Source organism: Fonticula alba (assembly GCF_000388065.1).
Source record: "Fonticula alba strain ATCC 38817 unplaced genomic scaffold supercont2.4, whole genome shotgun sequence".
NCBI lineage: Eukaryota > Rotosphaerida > Fonticulaceae > Fonticula > Fonticula alba.
In genome coordinates this window covers 169378-185570 of record NW_009242974.1, presented here as the reverse complement: position 1 = coordinate 185570, position 16193 = coordinate 169378, and the positions used below count along the sequence as shown (strand labels likewise).

The window sequence follows — 16193 nt, the reverse complement described above, 5'->3', positions numbered from 1 at the left end:
CCCCCCTCCCTCTCCCCCCTCCCTCCCCTCATCTGCCTGCCCAGCTCCAATCCAGCCATCATGCCCCATGAAGCAATAGGAGTCCGGACCGAGGGGCGAGCAAACCCCCAAACCCCGCCTGCTGACTGACACCCCTCTCGCTCCCTTCCGCATAGCCTGCGTCCGAACTACCAGAAGCGCTATTTCACCATCTGCTCGCTGGCCTTCTGGTGGGGGGCCGTGGTGGCCCTGGTGGGGATGATCATCTGCGTGTCCATGATCCCGCTGTATAAGACCAAGAACCGGTCCTTGCCGCCCGACACCGTGCACCGGATCCTGGTGGACCCCTTCTTCTTCGAGGGGTTCACTCCGTCCGTCATGTCGGACACCGACATGTACATCGTCCCCAATGGGGCGAGCCTCCAGCGACACAGCACCATCACCGGTGACTTGGTCGCCCAGTTTGACGGCCCCCTCGCGGACCACTACCGCGCCATCGAGATGTTCCTGCCGGCCAAGAGTGAGGTGACTTTCATCGCTTCGGGGACCGTGCCGTACGGGTGCCGGATGTCCTTCCTCGTCATCCAGGGAACCCAGAACTTCAGCGATTGGGAATATGGCGATGTCGTGCCCCAAATCAATAGCGGGTCCTTCAACGCCGACACCGTTGTCACTGGCTCCATGACCGTTGGCCAGGGTGATACTTTCTTCTTCATCCTTTACAATGACAATATCAGCGGTTGCGGCAGCGGGCTGTCCCAAATCCAGTTGAGCTCCCGCCAGCCGGCCTACCGGCTGAGCCCTGCCCACCGGTCCACCGGTCAATATTACTCGCTGGCCGGCACGACTAGCCACACGGCCATCCTCTTCCACACGTCCTCGGCCCCGGAGTACCACGCGGCTCGGGTTGTCTATGACCGGAAGGGCGTCCTGGTGAGCCTCTTCCTGTACCTCGGCATGGGCCTTGCGCCATCCATCGCCCTTGTGGCCCTGATCGCCAATTACATGGTATACCGGGTCAAGCACCGCCGCTACCTGTATGGGGCCAAGATCCTGAACATGGCTGCCATGCCGGCGGACATCCTGCCCCCGCCGCTGCCGGAAACCTTCCCCCCTGCGCCGGAGGGCTTTGTCTTCACTCCGCCGGCTGTGGGACCTGATGCTGCGGCCGCCGGTGGCAATGCCGGTGGAGGACCCGGCATGGTCGATCCGACCACGGGAGCGGCTGCCCCGGTGTTCCCTCCCCCGGGCGAGCCGTCGGTGGCCATGCCGCAGCCCCCGGTCCCGAGTTCAAGCGCGGATCTCCCCCCGCCACCTGACTACCATGCCTCGGCGGCGCATCAGCCCCCGGCCTACGTGCCGTACGCGACCAATTTCTCGGCAGACCCTCCCGCCAGTGCTCCGCCCCCGGCGGCCGAGTGGTCGAAGATGTGATGCGGCGCCCGACATGTGGGCATACCTCCGCCGAGTGGCATGCCCCCCCCCCACCCCACCCCGGACGGGTCATACACACACACACACGCACCCGGAAATGCATGATCTCCAAAGGCAGCGGCTGGCAAGAGTCTATTGGGCAAGAGGGGGGGGGGGGGGGGGGACAGCTGGAGGATGCCAGGGCACTTACTGGCGCTTCCCCATGGCCATGCTGAAGAGGAACGCCCCGGCGTCGCGCAGGCGCGAGGTGCTGGGCGAGGCTTGTGGCCCGGCCCCGGCGACCCCCGGGCCCAGGAAGGGCGATGCCACGGTCGAGGAGGGCAGGGACGGCGGGGCGGAGGGCGGCACCGAGGGCGGGGCACGCACGGCCGGCGAGTCGCCCGGGCCGCCGCCCCGGCCAGGTCGTGGGGAGGAGGGCAGTGTCTCCGCCAACACGGCCAAGATGCCGAAGCGCGAGAAGCAGGTCTGAATGTACTCCGCGTCGGTGGTGAGGGCATTCAGCGAGGCATCCTGCCGGAGGAGGGCCAGCTGCGAGGCCGTAAGGGCAGCCACACCGCCGGGGCCGGCCCCGGGCCCGGAGGCACCGGACCCGCCCCCGAGGGGGGCCCCTGGCATCGGGGACCCCACGGCGCCGCCCTGCTGCGTGGCATCAGCCGTCAGCAGGGCAAGCAGCTCCGTGTGGAAGCGCGCGGCGATCGATTGCCCGGCCATTTCCAGGAGTTTGGCCAGGAGGGACGGCTGGCGGATGTACCGGATGAGCACGCGCCGGAGGGTGGTCAGCTCCTTGACCAGGCGCTTGGCATGCTCGGAGGGGCCGCGCGCGGCGTCGGCCCGGCGGGCTCCCGGGCCAGATACCAATTCCATGCGGAGGTTGCGGAAGTGCAGCTGTGCGCGAACATCCAGCACCGAGACCATCTTCTCCTCGAGGTTGGCGCGGTGTTGGCGAAGCTTCCGATGCACCGGCTCAAATTGCGCTGCCAGGGCCTCGGCCAGGTTGTCCCGCCGGCGGTCGCCGGCCCCGGCGCCCTGCGACGTCGGGCCGCGAATCGGGTTGGTCAACAGGAAGAGCAGATGCTCCTGGATGGCTGTACACAGGCACACCAGGATGGAGATGGCATTGTGCGAGAGGGCTGGATGGCGTGTGGAGGGGGGCGGGGGCGGTGTTTTGCACGGGATTCCAAGCGGCGGCGGCGGCGGCGGGGGGGAGGGGGGGGGGGGGCAGAGGGGGGCAGGGGGCATGGGCGGGGGGGGAGGGGAGTACATGAAGGCATGAGGGGAATGTCCCGAAGGCCGAGAAAAGGGCGGGCCAGTGTGGGCAGGAGGTGGGGAAGGCCATGGGGCCGTGGCAGGCGCCACGCACCCAGTTCGTTGATGGTGATTTTTTGCAGCCCGGCGGACTTCATGGCTCCGGAGTTGAGGACTGCCTGGGAGGCGGCCTGGTCAAAAGTGCTGATGAGGTTGGCCGCACGCGATGTGGTCTCAAGGAGGCCGGTCTCGATGCTGGAAAGGAGCGGGGGTGTCAGTCGACGGGCGGCTGGCTTTGGCAGTGGTATAGCGGGGGGGGGGGATCAAGAGCAAGAAAAGGGAGCAGAGAGCAAGAAAGGGGAGAAGGCAGGGGAAAGGGAGCAGAGAGCAAGAAAAGGGAGAAGGCAGAGGAAAGCCAGGAAAAGAGGGGAAAAAAACAACACATCATGCGTGCCCACATACACATAGAAGGTCTGCAGATACTCGTGCAAATAGCGAATGGTCATGAGCAAGGCCGGCACCGCATAGAACGTCTCGCCCGAGGACTGGATGGACAGCGGCACACTCGGCGACTGCCCGGTCGAGTGCGAGGCCGACAGCGAGTCGAAGGACATCTCCGGATCGTCATCGGCCGGCGGGCCGTCGGCCGAGCCGCCGGACGCCGGGGCAGGCGTGGCCGCCACGGCCACCTCCGTCGCGGGCTGGCCCTCGCTCAAGCCCGGCAGCTGGGCAAAGAGCCCGCGCCCAGGGCGCGCGGTGATCTGATCCACCAGGGCCTGGAATTCGCGCGGCACATCACAAACGGCCCAGCGCTCGGTCGACACCAGCCCCTCGATGGCCGCCCGCCGGGTTTGATGGATATTCTGAAAGTGCAGGCGCTCATGGGCACTGAGGGCCGCACGCAGGCGGTTGGTGGACACCAAGGCCGCCGGGGCCGGGACCAGCGTGCCGGACGGGGCCGGCCCATCGGCCGTGACATCGCCCGGGGCCGATGACAGCCACAAAAGTCGGTCGCAAAAGTTGGCCACCAGTCGGTGCTGCCGGAAGAAGTCCCCGAGGGAGGAAACTGCCCGGCGCTGAAGGGCCGCCTGGCGGAGCTGCAGAAGCTGCAGCGCCCGCGACACCGCCGCATCGAGAGCCCCCAGGGTCAGGCTCAGGGACCGGTCGACCCAGCTGTTGGTCAGCGGGTCGGCCGTCAAACCGGGCGCCTGCCGGAGGAGGGCCTGTGCCGTGGATGCCGGTGACCAGGCCACCGGGGCCGGCTCCGAGCCGGGGGTCCCCCCCTCGGCCAGCAGGCTCTCACGCAAATGCAGAGGACGGTCTACCCGGGCCTCGTCGTAGCCAAGGTGCAGGGCGGCCGCACGCACGAAGAACAGGTGCCCGAGGAACATGCGCTCCACGGCGGCCGCAAGCCGGCCAAGGGTCTCGGCCAGGATGTCCAGAAAGGTGGCATCCGTGGCGTCCTTCAGCCGATCGGCCATGGTGGCCGAGAAGCCGGCCTCCAGCGCGGCGTCCGCCGGGTCGGCCACCCCCCCGCCATGGGCCCCGGCTCCGGGTCCGGCTCCGAGGGGGGGGCTTTGCTCCAGGGCATCCTCCTGGCTGATGCGCGTCAAGTGCCGGGCGATGATCTGCCGCGCGTCGGCCGTGAGCGACCGGCGGAAGAGCTTGGAGAAGGAAACCAAGCAGTCGGCAATGACGCCGACACTGCCGGCCGCGATGCTGCGGTCGGTCAGCTGCTGCGAGAAGACGCCCCGCTCGCGGTCCTGGTGCGCGGCCGTCTCGAAGAGTTCGGTCACATGCAGTGGACAGCGGCTGGTGAAGCGCAGCTCGGCGCCCAGGCGAGCCGAGCTGTCCGTCGGCGGGGCGAAGCGCTCCTGCTGCAAGAGGTCCACCGACCCGGGCAGGGAGGCGTCGGTCTCAAGCACCAAGCTGCAGATGTAACTGCGGAGCTGCTGGCCGAGAGCCGCCTCAAGTTCCTCGCGCTTGGTGGAAGGCCAATTCCCCGGTAAGTGACATGCGAAGAGGGCCAAAGGGGACAGCGCGCAAGGGGGAATGGGACCGTCGGGCGGGCGGGCGGGGAAGGGGGGGGGGGGGAGGACGTACACGCTCGCCCAGGTCCGCGGTGATGTCTCGGACGCAGGCCAGCTCCGGGAAGAGCTCGGCCATCTGGGACCGGGTGAGTGGTTGAGGGTGGCGAGTGGCCGGCGAGCCGCTGGTCGAGGCTCGGGGAGCCACGGCCGAAAGGTTCAAGTCGTCGTCGGCGAAGGCGGTCAGCTCGCGCAGGCGTCCGGTCAATTTCGGATCGGCCAAAGGCACGAGACTGGCGGTGGGAGAGATGCTGCCGGCGCCGGGGGTGGCACTGGCAGCCAGCGACTCCAGCAGCAGGAAGAGCACCTTCTCCTGGCCGGGGATGAAGACATTGCTGGTGCGCAGGACTTGGTCGGCGTAGGACAGAGCCAGGCGAGCCAGCTCGAAGGCCCCATCCGCCAGGGCGCCCCGCGCGAAGGCGGCCAGGGCACGGAGGAAGCCCGCCGCATGGGCCAGGCGCAGGGTTTGTGCCGAGACCGACCGCCGGGCGGCCAGGGCCAGCGTCTGCTCCGGCGCGGTGATGGTCACCGACCGGGCCTGGGCCAGCTGCCGCTGCGCACGAGTCAGGGCCCCGGTGGCCGCCTCCAGCTCCACTTGCACGCTGGCCAGATGCCCCTCCGGGTGGAAGGCCGCATGGCTGAGGGCGCCCTCATGCCGGCACAGGGCCACCGTCAGCATGGCATCCACCGTGCGCAAATGGCCACGAAGGCGCCCATGCAACAGGCCCAGCCCCACCGGCAGGGTCATATCCTCCAGGGTGCATGAATCCAATGCACGCGGCGTCCGGGCCACATAGGCCGAGAGGGTGGAGTTGCTGGGGGCCGGGGTGGCGAAGCGCCCGGACAGCGGCCCGGAGGCCGGGGCATCGGCATCCACCGGCTCCCACAGGTCGTCAACCCCGAGCAGGGTGAGGATCTGGTTGAAGGTGTCGGGGTCGGTCAGGTCGAAGTCCTCGGCGAAGAAGATCTCCGGGATGTCGGCCAGTGACACGCCCAGCCGGGCCAAATCCACCGAGGAGAGGGCCGGCGTGACGTCCACCCCGGCCGAGCCGCCCGGGGAGAGCATGTCGCCCGATGTGCCGGCACGCGCGCACAGGGTCTCCCGCGTCAGGGCCACGGCCGCCTCGGCCAGGGCATACCCCGGCGCCCGGACTTCCGCGTCCTCGGCAAAGCGAATGCGATACCCATCGACGGCCAGCCCGCTGGACAGGATGGGCCGCGCGGTCAGTGCCCGCTCGACCACCTGCTCGAAGAGCCCGGCCACCATGGCCGCGTCGAGGGGGACCTCCATGTCCACCATGGCGGCGGCATGGTCCCCATCCGGGAGGCCACCCGGCCCGGGGACCTCGGCATCCGGGGCCCATAGAAATTGGAGATCCTCATCACTTTGGAAGATGCGCGCCGCCCCGGGGGAGAGCAGGGCCCCGACGGCCGACGAGGGCGCGGGGGACATCGGCCCGGAGCCCGGGCCCCCGCCGGGGGCAGCCGCCCGCCGAGAGGCCGGGCTGACATCGATCGATGCCAGGGGCTCGGCTCCGGCGGCCGGGCCGCGCGGCGGCGGCAACGCCGCCTGTGCCCGATGCGCCGGCAGCAGTGTGCAGAACTTGCTCAATTCCGGGTCAATGTACACCGTGCTGCTGGCCGCGGCGATGTCCGCATCGTACACCACTCCGGTGGCCTGGGCCAAAACATAGGAGGCTGCCTGGCTGGCGGCGCTCATGGCCGCCGCCCCGGCGACCGAAGCCACCGTGGACAGGAGGTTGCTGCTGCTGGCACCGGGGCCGGACCCGGGGCCGGATGCGGCCCCGGCACCCGAGGAAGTGCCAGGGGCCGTGCCATCCGGCGAGAGGAGCCCCTGCTGCTCGGCCATGAGTTGGGCAATTTGCACGCCGGGGGCGGCCACAGCCGCGGAGATGCTGTTCCGGCCGATGATCATGGACGATGACCACATGGGCAGATGCGACAGGGGCAGCAGGGCCGCCTGGACTTGGGTGGGCAGCGGCCGCTGCGCGCGGCTGGACCGCTTGCCGAAGGGCCCGGACCCGGGCCCCAGAAGGAGAGATCCGGCCCCGGGCGCCATGCCGGGCCCGGCAAGCGACCGGGCCACGGCGGCCGATGCACGCAGGGCATCGAGCATGGTCACCCCGCCGTCGGGCAAATCCCCAGCCCGAGCGGGCAGCCCGCCGCGAGACCCGGCCCCGGGAAGGGTGAGCCCCGTGGCGGCCGCCGCCGCGCGGGGGTTCGCCACCGCCGTCGTGGCTCCAGCCGTGGCCAAGCCGGAATCGGCCCGCGTCCATACGGCCTCCAGGGACGCGGCCGGAATGATCCCCAAAAAGACCATGGCCGCCGGGGCGAGGATGTGCGCGGCTCGAGCCCGGGCCAGGAGGGGCCCCAGCCAGGCGGTCGCGCCGCCGGCGCCGGGAGTTCCCCCGGGCGCGGGATTGCCATCGGACCCGCCGGAGTGGAGTTGGCTCCAGCAGGTGGCCAGGTCGGGGCCCCAGCTGGACACGGCCAGATCATGAAGCAGCTCCGCCAGGGCCAGCGGGCTGAGGGGGGCATCTGCATCGAAGAGGGCGCGGATTTCATCGCGCAGGGAGCCCCCCCCAGAACGTGACCCAGGCCCCGAGGGGTGGTAGAGCTGCTGGCCGGCCGGCGGGTGGTGGCCCGACTGGGGCCCCGGCGAAGGGGGCTGCTGCTCCGGGGCAAAGAGCCCCGGCGCGGCCAGCACCGCCGCCCGGGCAAGGTGCACACGACGGGCCACGGCCCAGGGTCCGGTCCAAAGCCCGGCGAATTCCGGATGCAAGCCCGGACCGGTGGGGGTTTGGAAATTTTGCGAGGAGACATCGGTGGCCGCCAGGCCGGACGCCGCGGCATAGGCCCGGTGGCCGAGGATGCGCACGGCCGACAGCCACCGGCGCCCGGTCCCGGCCCCGGGGAAGGACGCCCCGGCATGACCGCCCAGCAGGGCGGCCTCGGCGGCGGCATGTGCCCCGACCGGGGCCGGGGCATCGCGCAATGTCGGCGGCGCATGCAGCAGCCCAGCCGCAAAGTCCCCCAGCCGCAGGAGGCACACGGCCAGGTGGTCCAGGCCCAGGAGGAGATCCTCCCCCAGCAGACAGGCCACCAGGCCCAATTCAAAGTGACACAGCAGCTGACCCAGGCCGATGCCATTCACATCGATGGCCGGCGCGCAGCCGACAAACAGGGCCGTGGTCGGGGACGTCCCCAGAGCCCGGCACAGGCGACTGAAGCGAGCCCCCAGCCACCGGAAGCCGGATGTGGATTGGCCCTCGGCGGGGGCCCCATCACCGAGCAGGGCCTCCTCGGCCACTGGGCCGAGAAGGTCGCGCGGGGCGGCACGCGCCAGCTGTCGCAGCCGGTGATAGCACGCCCGCAGGGCCGAGTGATCGGGGGACCCCTCCAGGGGGAGGAGACGCGCGCGCAGGCCGGCCGGCAGGGCGTCCGCCCGGCCGGCTGCCCCGGCCCAAAGGTAGGGCGACTGCTGGGACAAGAACTGCATGTTATTGTCCAGGGAGGCTGTCAGCCAGGCCGAGAGGGCCGGACTGGACACCTGGGACCGGGCCATGGCACGGGCACGCTGCCAGAGGCCGAGGGCCGCCGCCGGTGGGCAGTACATGCTGCCCGTGGATGGGGCCGGCGTCGGGGGGGCGGACGTGTGCGGGGCGACATCGCTGCCGGGCGCATCGCCCATGTCGCCGGTCGATACCGGCAGCATGAGGAGCCGGCGGACCCAGCGCGAGGAGCGTCGCGGATCTGAGGCCGTGGTCAGCCAGTCGGCCTGGCCGGAGGTGGAGGCCACGATGACGGCCAAGTTGTTCAAGAGGGCCACCACCCGGCAAACGCGCGCGTCGGCCGAGGCCGACTCCCCGGCCGTGCGGTCCATCAGGCCGAAGTCGTGGCTCAGCTGCGCCCCGGGCCCAAAGTCCGAGGCGGCGGCGGCCGCCGCCTCGGTGGGCGACGTGGGGGCCGACTCGGTGCCGGGCCCGGAGCGCGAGGAGAACCCCGCACGAATGGGCCTCAGGGGCGAGGCAATGGCCGCGCGCGCGGCGCGCCCCATGGACCCTCCGAGGGACGAGGCCGCGCTCATGATCTTGGTCGACCCGGCAGCGGCCATCATCAATGTGGAGGAGCTGCCGCTGCGTGAGAAGGAGCTGAGGGACGAGCGACTCGGCGAGTTGCTCATCGACCCGGGGGTGCTTGATAGATGGCCGGCTCCGCCGGGGCCCTGATCGTCCCCGCGAAGGGGGAGGGGCTCGAGATTCAGCGACCGGTCCACCTCGCGCAGGGCCTCCTCCAGCAGCGCGCGAATGGTGAAGTCCGAGACGCTGGCCGCGCTTTCCAGCACGCCGTCCAGCAGGGCGGGCGTGGCAGCCGACAGGCGGCAGGCCTGCGGCCCATCGGCCGGGTCATTGGGCGGGGCCTTCGTGCTGGGGGTGGGCCCGGCAGTCGTGCCGAGCCCGGCGGGCGTGATGCCCACTTCGCTGGCGGCCGCTTCGGTGACCGCGTCATCCAGGACCGCCAGGACCTGGGCCGTGCGAGAGCTGATATGCGCCAGGGCAATCCCATGCAGCAGGTGACCCCGGTCGCCGGGGGAGGAGGCCACCGGCGAGTAGAGGCGCTCGGCGGTCTCCAACGCCCGCCGGGCCAGGTGCCGCCGGGCCGCCGCCGAGAAGGAGGCCCGACAAGCGCGCGACACCGCCAGCTCGATGGCATGGACCGTGCCGGCGCCGAGGGCCAACTGCTGGCGCTCGCCCACCGAGGAGGCGGAAGACGCGGCGGCCGCCGCGGCTACCGTGGCTCCCGGCGAGTCGGCCTGTGCCACGGGGTCCGACGGACGCCACGACTGGGTGAACCACTCTTCGGCCGAGGGCCGCGTGGAGCCGGTGGTCACCAGCCGCAGCGGGCCAGCTGTCCGGGCGAAGTCGCCGATGATCTTCACCGCCAGCAGGTAGGCCGCCGTATCGTCGGGCAGCTGCACCGAGCCGAGGCCCTGTGTGGTGCTCATTTTGAGGGGCGCCGCGGGGGAGGGCGATCAATCGGGGCAGAGCGAGCCTGGTCGAAGCAGGGGAGGGGAAATGGGGATGGGGGGCGGGGGGAGGGGGGAGGTCGAGCGGAGGAGGGGGGAGACAGGGAGAGTGGGCGGAGGTCGCCTTAGGCGGCCATCAGACGCCGGAGCTGTGTATTGGGCGCGGGCGCGGGCGCGGGCGGGGAGTTAGCACCGGGACGGGGGGATGGGGAAGGGAAAAAGCGATCACCGCACCGAAAGGCACACAGAGGGTGAACTATGATGGGGGCCAGTGAGCGGGGCGAGGGGGGAGGGAGGGGCGGGAGAAGGAGGGAGGAGACACATGGAAGCAGCTGGCGGCCATCTAAACGCCGCATGCTCATTAATTTTCGGGCCTCAAGGGCCCCGCTCGCCAGGACTATGCGTCGACGATGGGCGGGGGGGGGGGGAGGGGCGAGGGGGCGGGAGGGAAATTTGGTCCCCTCAACCCAGCTGGGGGGCGGGGGAACATCCTTGGCCTCGGTGGCGGGGGCCAAGCCACCGACCAGCCCCCGGGCCCCTGGCCTTGGAGCTTGGGCGGTCGTGTCAACGCGAGGACGAAAAACGAAGGATGGGGCCCTTTCTCTTCGCTTCGTGCGCGGCCCTCCATCCGGGCCGACGAGAGACAAGGGTGCGAGCTCGATGTCTGGCGGGACCTGACAGAAAGCCAGGGCGAGTCTGTGGGGTGGGAGGTGCTCGGAGCCCATCCGTTGGCAGATCCCCGATCCACAGGGGCCGCTTGGGCTCCTCCTCCCCCTTTCGGACTGTTTCTTCGGGCGCGCGGATCGCCCGCCCCCGGGGAGAGGGGGGGGGAGGACGATCACCGAGACCAGCACGGGGCGACAAGCCGAGGGGTGTGGGGGGGGGGGGGGGGGGGGGGGGGGGGCCGGTCCAGCCCCACCAGAGAGAGATGGCCCAGGCGAAAGACCGGAAACATGGGCACAATGATCCCGCACCCTTGCCGGAGCCGCGCCCGGCACCCAGGGAAGGGACTCGGCGGGTCTCGCCTTCCTGGCTCCCTGTGTAGAGACGTCCCGGGAGGGGGAAAGAACTGCTTTTATCCTCCCCACCTGGCAGTGTTGCCAGTCAGCCAAGATACCCATCTCTCTCTCTCCCCCTCTCTGCCCTTCCTCCCCGCTCTACTGCCCCTCTTTGCGCCTCACTCTGCCCTCCTGCCCCTCTGTTTGTCTGTCGCTCGCCCCTCCCCCTCCAAACGCGACATGAGCAACCCCGATGACCCCGGCCGTGGGTCGGCTCCCCAGCACGATGGTGATGAGTACTTCGACTCGATCGAGTCGCCGGCCCCTGCTGCTGCTGCTGCTGCTGTCACTGAGGATCTACCCAATGACCAGCCGCCCCCGTACGATCCTGCCGCGGAGGCGGCCCGGTGGAGTGGAGCTCGGCATTCCCGCCGGGGCTATGGCCCCACCCATTTTGGCCGCATGCACCATCATGCCCACGGTCCCAGCCGTGGACATGGCCATGGGCACGGCCATCAACGTGGACATGATCATGGCCAGGATCATACCCAGGGACACGACCATGGCCACAGGCAAGACCATGGGCGCGGCCGCGGCCACGGACACAACCACGGACACGGGCACAGCCACGGGCACAGCCACGGGCACGGACATGGGCACGGACACGGACACGGACACGACCAGTCGCTTGGGCCTATGCATGGTCACCACCACCATCCCCGAGGACGGCATGGCCGCGGTCGCGGCCACTATCGCCAGGGACCCACCGCGCCCGATGCTGAGCTTCCGGTTTATCATGACAATGGACATAACCACGGCCACAGCCACGGCCACAACCATGGACACAACCATGGACACAGCCATGGGCACAGTCACGGACACAGCCATGGGCACAGTCACGGACACGACGCCGAGGACCGGTCCTCGGCCAAGCTGCGCGAACTCCTGGCCGCCAATGACCATGACGCGACGCGAGTGGGCTCGCGGCCTCCTCCAGGGCAGCCGGACTCGGATGGTTCCTCTTCGGACGAGGAGGGACCCTCCCGGCGCTCTGGCCCCCCGGCTGGCGGTGGCCATAGTGACGCCAGCGATTCCGGTGGCTCGGACGACTCCGGCGACTCGGACTGCACCAGTGACGAGGAGGGCGAGCTCTTCGAGGGGAAGCGCTTCCTGGATGTCCTGTCCGCCTTCGAGGCATATCGGCTCAATGGAGAGCATCGCCTTGCGGGGTTCCTGTCCAACATCCAGCGGCTTCCGGCCTCGTCTCGTGGTATGACCTGGGCCCTGGTGGCCGGAGGGGGGTGCTCTTCCCTTGGCTGCTCTGCTCGGGATCCTCTGACCCCCTCCCCTTTTTTTTCCCCGCCCCCCACAGCCCTCCTGACCCCGGTGATGTCCAAGCTGGCCTCGGTGCGGGCATGTGTCGTGGGCAACCAGTACTTCATTGACAAGGTCATCTCGCCGCATTTGGCCAAGTTTTTCTCCGATGAGCCGGAGGCCGAGGAGGTACGTTGCTGGCCGCCAGCTGTGCGCCTGGGTGTCGCCCGCCGGCTGCCCCTCCGAGCGATGTGCTAATGGCTGTGACCCCGGCAGGACCACCGCGAGCGATTGATCTCGACGAAGCTCTCGCAGCATGACAGCGTCAAGAGTGTCCTCGGCCAGCTGGTTCGGGACTGGTCGTCTGAGGGCGCCGAGGAGCGGCGTGTCTGCTACGACCCCCTGTTGGAGGGGCTGGCCAAGTACCTTCCATCCGACCAACGGTGCGCTTGTCGATGCTGGCCCATGTGCCGGGGATATCTTGCTGCCTGCCCCGCGATCAGGGCGCCGCGACCGGAGCCGCCGCGCTTGCCTGGCTAACTTGCCGCCTAGTGAAACCCGCCCCCCGCGTGTGCTGGTTCCCGGGGCCGGTCTCGGGCGTCTGGCCTTCGAGATCGCGCGGCGTGGCTACGAGTGCGAGGGGAACGAGTTCTCGCACTACATGCTCCTGGTGTCGGAGTTCATCCTGAATGGGTGCGTCTGTCCATGCGCTCCACTGCATCTGCCTCCGCCCTCCGCCCTCCCCCCCCCCCCTCTCCCCTGGTCGTTTGTGCTGACCCGGTCGCTCGTGCTGCTCCTTGCCGGGTGTTCGCCTGCGACAGTGGCGCCGTTCCGAATGCCTACCAGATTTTCCCCTTCTGCCTGCAATTCTCCAACAGCTGGGACGCCAGCGACCAGACGCGGCCGGTGACCGTGCCAGACGTGGCCCCGGCGCTGCCGCCCGGGAGCCGATTCTCCATGTCGGCCGGGGACTTCCTGGATGTTTATGCAGTCAGTGGGGCCAACGACGGGGCGACCAACCACCGTGGCCAGTGGGACGCGGTGGTGACGGCCTTTTTCATCGACACTGCGCACGACATTGTGGCCTATCTCCAGCGCATTTGGGATCTCCTCCCGCCGGGTGGGGTGTGGCTGAACAATGGGCCGCTGCTGTTCCACTTTGAAAACACCCCGGGCGAGCTGAGCATCGAGCTCACCTGGGCCGAGGTCCGCCAGGTGGCCGAGTCCATCGGCTTCGAGGTGAAGGTGCGTCCCCCTGCCTGCCGAGGTGGCTTCGGGCGAGGCGTGCCTGTCCTAACCGCCGCTCTCCCGGCCATGTCCCTCGGCAATGATGTGCACGCACGCGCGCGCGCGCGGAAACAGGAGTTCCGCCAGATCGACAATGTGCCGTATGCGTCCAACGCCAAGTCCATGCTCAGGTACCAATACCAGTGCGCCTTCATGGTGGCCGTCAAGCCGGAGTAAAGGGGGGGGGGGGGGCCGGACGATTGGAGCGGACCGCCAGGCGGTGGCTCTTGCAAAGGCCCCTGCGCCTCCCCGGACAAAGCACATCCCGCCCGAATACATGCGAGTGGGTGTTAATTGGGATTTGAGTTTATTCTGCCAGCCTCTGCCGGTATTCTGGTTTCATGTTGTGTTCTTGTTCTGTAGAATGTGGGGAAGACCACAATCCATCTGGGGGTCGAGCCGCCGGGGGGGCACGCACTCCAATGTGTCCGGTGGCCTGTTGACGGGCTCTGGTGCGGGTGCCGTGCAAGGTGCTGCAACAGGTCTAACAAACGCCGAAACGCATTCTGGCATATGAGCACCCCTGTCTCGGCCGCTGCTGCTTGAGGCCGCCGGCTCCGCGCTGTCCCGGGGAGGACTCGGGAAAAGAAAACCAGCCCCCCTGCTAGATCCCCGGCCGCACCCACCAGGCGGAGACCCGGGATGCGCCCTGAGCAGGGAGAAAACCGGGCCCCGGCGAGAAGAAAAGGCAAGGGGCGCGCCCTGCATGGCCGGGCGAGGGGGCCGCAGAATGGTGATGGCTGGTTTGCAGGCGGCCTGTGCGGAGAGAGGGGACGGGAGTCTCGGCAGCAGCCAGGCGGGATACGGCACAGAGCGCGCGCTGTCTCCGGCGGGCGCGCGATGACCGGGGAGGAACTCCTCCCGGGCGCCCCCCTGGCGCGTCCACTGCGCGGCGCCCGTGCGTTAACTTGCCTCCCTCTCCCCCCCTGCCAGCCGGGTCCCAAGATCCCGGGCCCCCTCCCGCGGCCGCGAATGCACAGAATGCCGTGGGCGCAAGAGCCGAACACATACACACACACACGTGCTGTGGCTGCCCCCCTCCCTCCTGCGGCCTGTGCCCCCCCCTCGGCCCTGCTCTGCGCGCATCGCCCCCCGCGCCGGCGGAGGGGGAGGGAGAGGCGACGGGGAGAGGCGCACGGGCGCGCGCCGGGACCGACACAAACAAGGACACACACACACACGACCGGCACAAATGTATATCGGCCACTAGGTTTCATTAGGAGCCACAGAACAACGGTGCAGCGCGCAGAGCGACGGGAGACGACGCGCGAGGCGCTTAGTTGCGCTTGGGGGCACGGCGGCGGGTGTGGGTGTTCTCAGCCTTGACAACACCGGTGACCTCACCAGGGAAGACAGCGGCAAGCATCTTCAGGGTGACGGCATCAACCTCAACACGGTCGGTGTTGACGGCGGACTGCTCGGGGACCCAGTTGTCACGGCGCTCGCGCTCCTCCTCCTGAAGCTTGAAGGAGATACCGCGGACGGGACCGCGCTGAATGCGCTTCATCAGGTGGGTGGTGAAGCCGGCGATCTTGTTGCGGAGGCGCTTGGAGGGGATGATGGCGACCTCATCAGCGATGCGCTTGTTGGTGTGGAAGTCAAGGGTGAGCTTGGGGTAGTACTTCTCGACGAGGACGCGAGAAGCCTTCTTGACGGTCTTGGTGCGAACACGGCCCTGTGCGTGTGTGTGTCGTCCGGAGGGGGGGGAGGAGGGGGGGGGAGGAGAGGGGGGAGGAGAGCGGCACGGAATGAGCAGGGTCAGCATATGATGGGGTGGCGTCGTGGGGCGTCGGATGCGAGATTGGAAAGTCACATCCGCGGCAGGGCAGCGAGAAAGGGGGAGGCGGGAAGCCAGGGCGATGGCGCGAGTGGGCACCGCCCCCCACGCGGGTCGGGGCAGCCTCGGCCGCTCTCTCCCCTCCTTCGCGTAGGGTGCCTCTCTCTCGCTCGGGCCCGCTCTGCCATCGGCGTGCGTGTGATGGGGCGCGGGTGTCGCCGCGTTTCCCGGTGGTCCCTCCCAAAGCTGGTCTCCTTCTCTCGTCGGGATCTGCGCCGTGACCGGGTTGCCTCCCTGCGCGAGGGGGGAGAGGGGGGGTGGCGGCATGACGAGCGGGGCCATGTGCGATGACTGGCCCTCTCTCCGACAAGGGAAAGAGGAGGCCCGAGCATGGCTGATCATCAGGGTGCCTCTCGCCCCCTCACGTCAGGAAACCGGAGGAGATCGTGGCGCGGTGCGCGCGCGCGCGCGTGGCGTTCCCGATGGGCGAGACGCGGAAAACCGGAGGGCGGAGATACCCCGGTAGACGGGGGCGAACGCCGGCCATCAATCCGCGCTGGAGGGGGGGAGGAGAGGACGAGAGAAGGAGACAGCGAGCGGGGAGGGGGGAGGGGCGGGGGCGCGGGGCATCGACCATGCACACCCGTGCCGAACACGCGCGCATCCACAGACACAGGCCGATGGAGAGGGAGAGCGGAGACCGAGAGAAGCCGAGCGAGGGGGGGGGGGAGGGGGCACACGGGGGGGGGGCGAGACGAGAAAGAGAGAGGAGGGCAGTGGGCGGGGGAGGGAAAAGGAGAACTAACCATTGTGACAGGAATAAATCTCAAAGGAGTGTAGGGAAAAACAACAACCAAAAGAGAGAGGCCGGGGCAATGATAGCCCGGCTGCCGGGGTTCCGGCTCTTCAAGCGTGCGGGCCGGGCGCGCCGTGGGCCGGGCGCCTCCCTCTCTGCGGTGGGTGGGCGCGTGCGTGTGCGCGCGCGCGCGGGCACGTGCGTGGGCGCCGCGCGAGAGTGGCAGCAG

At 69.3% G+C, this 16193-nt stretch overlaps 4 protein-coding genes across 4 annotated transcripts in view; 2 read left to right on the top strand and 2 right to left on the bottom strand.

Moving 5' to 3' along the window:
* H696_02583 (hypothetical protein) overlaps window positions 1–1530 on the top strand; it is a 5235-nt gene extending 3705 nt beyond the window's left edge. The window contains exon 2 of the mRNA XM_009496494.1: window positions 156–1530. Coding sequence (XP_009494769.1) covers window positions 156–1413 — 1258 coding nt within the window. The 3' untranslated portion in view covers window positions 1414–1530. The remainder of the gene's footprint in view (window positions 1–155) is intronic.
* Window positions 1531–1558: 28 nt separating this feature from the next.
* H696_02582 (hypothetical protein) lies at window positions 1559–9858 on the bottom strand. Its single transcript, XM_009496493.1, has 4 exons — window positions 4762–9858; window positions 3121–4640; window positions 2774–2913; window positions 1559–2543 (listed from the first exon to the last, which is right to left on the bottom strand). The coding sequence occupies exons 1-4, from the start codon at window positions 9769–9771 to the stop codon at window positions 1600–1602; spliced, it is 7614 nt and encodes a 2537-aa protein (XP_009494768.1). The 5' UTR covers window positions 9772–9858; the 3' UTR covers window positions 1559–1599.
* Window positions 9859–10912: 1054 nt separating this feature from the next.
* H696_02581 (hypothetical protein) lies at window positions 10913–13580 on the top strand. Its single transcript, XM_009496492.1, has 6 exons — window positions 10913–12060; window positions 12163–12293; window positions 12381–12547; window positions 12657–12797; window positions 12926–13349; window positions 13467–13580. Exons 1-6 carry the CDS (start codon window positions 11031–11033, stop codon window positions 13566–13568), a joined length of 1995 nt encoding a protein of 664 aa, XP_009494767.1. The 5' UTR covers window positions 10913–11030; the 3' UTR covers window positions 13569–13580.
* A 1087-nt stretch (window positions 13581–14667) lies between these two features.
* H696_02580 (40S ribosomal protein S17) lies at window positions 14668–15977 on the bottom strand (the record flags this gene model as incomplete). Its single annotated transcript, XM_009496491.1, has 2 exons — window positions 14668–15066; window positions 15975–15977. The coding sequence occupies 2 exons, from the start codon at window positions 15975–15977 to the stop codon at window positions 14668–14670; spliced, it is 402 nt and encodes a 133-aa protein (XP_009494766.1).
* Between the last annotated feature and the right edge of the window lie 216 nt (window positions 15978–16193).